Source organism: Oncorhynchus kisutch, unplaced genomic scaffold (assembly GCF_002021735.2).
Source record: "Oncorhynchus kisutch isolate 150728-3 unplaced genomic scaffold, Okis_V2 scaffold4013, whole genome shotgun sequence".
NCBI classification, from domain to species: Eukaryota; Metazoa; Chordata; class Actinopteri; order Salmoniformes; family Salmonidae; genus Oncorhynchus; species Oncorhynchus kisutch.
This window is the reverse complement of record NW_022265958.1, coordinates 199990-205000: the sequence shown is the minus strand read 5'-3', so window position 1 is coordinate 205000 and position 5011 is coordinate 199990. Positions and strand designations below refer to the sequence as shown.

The window sequence follows — 5011 nt, the reverse complement described above, 5'->3', positions numbered from 1 at the left end:
ATGTTTATCACTTCAGTCTCTCTTCTCTCTTATCTCTGTGTTCACCTACTTCAGAGCCCTCTCTTTAGCCGCGTCGCAAATGGCACCCTATTCCCTATATAGTGCACTACTTTTGACCAGAGCTCTAAGGGAGCTCTATGTGCCCTGGTCTAAAGTAGTGCACTAAATAGGGAATAGGGTGCCATTTGGGATGTACACTCTGTCGCTGTCAGATAACCTGGTTTAAGTCTTGGAGGTGTTAAAAACCCCACTTGTGTTTTGTTTGAGCTCCTTTGACGTGCAAATGAAGACCAGAATAGCCTGAGAAGAGCACCCTTGTTTGGGGAGAAAGTTTGAATTTCACAGACGCCCTCTAAACTTAATGGAAGTTCACTCTTGGAGTCACAAGGAGGGACTTTCTTCTGAAAGATGAGGTATTTCACAAAGACTGTCACAAGAGAGACCAAATGTCCCGAGAGTCTGAGTATGTAGGTCTAATACCTTTCTGTCTAATCATTGAAATAAAAAGTTCAACAAAACCATGTCAGGAACCTGCTGGCTGTGGAAAATATATGTCAACTAATGTCAGCTAATGTATTCTGAGATATCATTTGAATGCCTTCACATTAGTTAATCACAGTCTAATGCCCATTCAAACAGAGATGGTAATTCTGACTCAGCCAGTCAACATCACTGTGGAGAAATGAATGGGGAAAGTTTGTTTGAATTTGAATACAATTACAACAAGCCCTGCAGCTTCTAACCAACAAACACAAAAAGGGTTATAAAAGCTCAGGCTGTAAAACTGGGACTGAGCTCATTTCACACACAGAACACAACGTAGTGGCTCTGTCAGCTTTTTACCAAGTAGGACCAGATGAAGACATCACTCATTAGTTCTTCTAATCTAACAGACCCAAGGTCTCTGTGGTATTAGTAGTACTCAGTGTTGACAGCACACATATATATTTTTAGTTTAACTAGGCAAGTCAGTTAAGAGCAAATTCTTATTGACAATGACAGCCTACCAGGGAACAGTGGGTTAACTGCCTTTTTGAGGGGCAGAACAACAGATTTGACCTTGTCACCTCAGGGATTTGATCCAGAAACCTTTTGGTTACTGGCTGGCCCAACACTCTAACCACTAGACTACCTGCCACCCCGATATAACCTATAATTCAATAACTGTATGTTTTATATGGATTTCTATGGTTGCCAGATTCTATTGACTCTTTCCCGCACAATCAGAGCCAATATCCTGCCCAATCCACTAAAAAGTAGCCCAATTTTAGATAGACTTTCTTGCTACAGTAGGTGCTCAATGCCTTTCCTTACGTGAGGTAAAACACTTTCCCTAAGTGCCCTTGAGACATTACCCAACAGCCAAGCAACCGAGTCACGAGATGGACGGAGAGATAGAGAGCCATTTGCTAAAGGCGTGTCATTACAATAATTGTCTAGGTCATGTCCTCAAGAGAAAACTGTGATGGATTTCTGGGAATAGCCTGCTAGCGCAGTGTCTATACGTGAAATATGTTGTCCTCAAAACATTTAATTACAAGGGATAAAAATAACACATTTTGTGTAGCCCAGTTCTGACCACACCAAGAGAAGATTTCCCTGTGAAAGAATCTAAGAAATTCTCCTGTGAATGTATTCCTAACCCCCCCCATCCCCCATCCTCTTTACCCCAACCTCTGCTTTTAGAAAGTCAAGTAAAGAAAGTCAGAGAAAATCCCCAGCAGATTCCTGAGCCAACATACACAGGTACTCACATTACACCTTGTCACCCGCTGGCAATAACACAATGTGTGTCTTCATCAAAAACAAAAACAAAACGTCTAACTTACTACCCTGCTCTGCTCCTTTAAACCCAAAGAGAGCCGACCGGAGGGAAAGAGAAACATTCGTTTTTTTGAAAAAGGCATTTAAAAAGTCCCAACATCGGCACTATGTAAACACCCTCAAGGTGGAGGCCCTGTTGTTCCTATACTGACACATACTAAAGGCCTCTGAGTGGCGCAGTGGTCTGAGGCACTGCATCTCAGTGCTAGAGGTGTCACTACAGACCCTGGTTCGATTCCAGCCTGTATCGCAATCGGCTGTGATTGGGAGTCCCATAGGACGGTGCACAATTTGGCCCAGCATTGTCTGGATTAGGGTTTGGCTGGAGGTCGGCCATCATTGTAAATAATAATTTGTTCTTTAACTGACTTCGTTAAATTAAATAAACATATGAAGGGTAGCATCTCAAGTGGCACCCTACATAGTGCACTACTTTTGACCAGAGCCCTATACGAATAGGGTGCCATTTGGGAAACATCTGAAGCCTTTACAGGAAAAGAATTACCTGATCAAATACATGGCAGTTTAAATGTATACAGACTCTGGGCTGAGACGACCTGATGCTTGGCAGGAAGAAACATCTACAACAACACCGTCTGAATCGTTGAACGGAACACTCAGTCAGAAACCGTAAGAGGAGAGAAACATCTACAACAAGACCGTCTGAATCGTTGAACCGAACACTCAGTCAGAAACCGTAAGGGGAGAGAAACATCTACAACAACACCGTCTGAATCGTTGAACCGAACACTCAGTCAGAAACCGTAAGAGGAGAGAAACATCTACAACAACACCGTCTGAATCGTTGAACCGAACACTCAGTCAGAAACCGTAAGAGGAGAGAAACATCTACAACAACACCGTCTGAATCGTTGAACCGAACACTCAGTCAGAAACCGTAAGAGGAGAGAAACATCTACAACAACACCGTCTGAATCGTTGAACCGAACACTCGGTCTGAAACCGTAAGAGGAGAGAAACATCTACAACAACACCGTCTGAATCGTTGAACCGAACACTCAGTCTGAAACCGGAAGAGGAGAAACATCTACAACAACACCGTCTGAATCGTTGAACCGAACACTCAGTCAGAAACCGTAAGAGGAGAGAAACATCTACAACAACACCGTCTGAATCGTTGAACGGAACACTCAGTCTGAAACCGGAAGAGGAGAAACATCTACAACAACACCGTCTGAATCGTTGAACGGAACACTCAGTCAGAAGACGGACGACACCAGACCCACAGCTGCTTACTTGCATTGGTTGCACAAGTAACCTAAGCAACAGATGGCAGGAGGTACAAGGACTATGCAATTGTTCTCCAAATATAAAGTATTGGTACTTACGAGAACAGAAAATATGAGTGTAAGATTCATTACACAGACATCTCCATTTGAAGTTTATTGTTTTGTTTTGCTTATTCTTTGGTGTTTTGAGTTCAATATTATGTTACGTAATGACTAGGCAAATAATATTTTATTTATCTAATGCAAATTATTACATTAGTTTAAAAATTAATGGCTATAACAGATTTCATATGGCAATTTCCTGGAATATCAAATACAGTGTACGGAGATGTTGTTGTTATTACTACCAAATAGCATATACAGCTCTAGTGATTTACACTGAAGGATATGATGAATCCCTACATATAGGCAGAATACAATAGAAACACAATCAGAGCAGATAGTGAAAACAGTCAAGCAGACAAGAGTCACTGACTCCTACAGATGTAGGATCTTAATATAATCAGACATATGTAGGAGTTTCTCTTACCATAACCCTATAGAGAGGAGTATATCTAACCCTAACCCTTGTAGTATGTAGCTAGATCATTAGGGTTGGAGAGGGGACTCTAAAGGCAGAGGTCGTCCCTCACAGCCTGTCCTGATGAACTGATGAAGAGTGTTATTCCAGGGCCAGATAGGTGTCAGGGCCAGATAGGGTGTCAGGGCCAGATAGGAGTCAGGGCCAGATAGGTGTCAGGGCCAGATAGGTGTTAGGCCAGGGATAGGGGGGCACAGGGGGACTAACACGGTTTGACTGAGACCACCTGCACACACACATCCTGCCTCGCTGTTGATACATATACTGGCAGCTGACAACACTGACAGTGGGAGCGGGCAGGGAGGAGAGAGAGAGAGACACACACTGATATAGAGCCTCATCTGGGAGGAGGAGAGAGAGAGACACACACCGATATAGAGCCCCATCTGTCTCACCTCCCCTCTGTTGACGTCAAACAACCACTCACACGCATCACGTTCCACATACTTCTGAACTAAGCCTAACCATTCTGTCTGTCAACATATCGTTCATCCGTTCACAGCAGTTAGCTCCACCCATAACAAACCTGAATCTACCCAATAATTATAACTCTACATTCACAGAGCTTCCACTCCCTCTACATTCTAATGGTTTTAAATCAGTTTCCAAAAAGTATGAATTGCTCTCTGTTGCATCTGAAGGAGCCCAATGCAGAACTCTTACCTCTATGAAAAGCATTGGTCCTCTCCTCTCTTCCCAAACCCCTCAGTCACAAGACGACCCTCCCAGCGTCCACCACAGCGCTAGAGGTCCGGCTGCATGCCCACAACACTACTCCCACAGAGTCTAATCTATCCACAGGGTCCTCCAATTTCCTCCAACGTTGGTCTATCCAAGCTGTCTCAGTGTTAGACCAAGGATAATCAATGAGTCTAGTTCCAAAATGCAAAGGTTTGAAAAGCACATATACACATGGAGGTGATGTCTCTGTCTCCAGTGTCTGAGTGAGTGTGTGTGAGCTGCACTCACCCTGCTCTGGCACTCAGCCCCTCCCCCTCACCCCCCCCCCCCTCCTCCTCATCTCCCTCCTACTTATCCCCCTCCTTCCTCCCCCTCCCTCATCCTCCTCCCTCCTCCCCCTCCATCTCCCCCTCCTTCCTCCCCCTCCCTCATCCTCCTCCCTCCTCCCCCTCCGTCTCCCCCTCTCTCCAGCCCTCCCACTGCACTTCAAATACACTTCAAGAATCAACAGCCACAGCCAAGCTCCCCACCGTTCCCCTCACCCCTCTCCGCTGACCATTCCCCTCACCCCCCCTCCTTTCCCCTCACCCCTCTTCCCTCCCATCCCCTCACCTTCCTTCTCTCTAACATCCCTCTGACCAGATGACTGTCCACAACATTTCCACACACTGACCGA

The 5011-nt window shown here is 44.9% G+C and overlaps 1 protein-coding gene across 1 annotated transcript in view; it reads right to left on the bottom strand.

The window, feature by feature from the left end:
• The window catches only part of LOC109883931 (prickle-like protein 1), a gene marked incomplete at its 3' end in the record, with an annotated part of 25791 nt that extends 21159 nt beyond the window's left edge, over nt 1–4632 (bottom strand). The window contains exon 1 of the mRNA XM_031821757.1: nt 4318–4632. Coding sequence (XP_031677617.1) covers nt 4318–4332 — 15 coding nt within the window. The remainder of the gene's footprint in view (nt 1–4317) is intronic.
• Between the last annotated feature and the right edge of the window lie 379 nt (nt 4633–5011).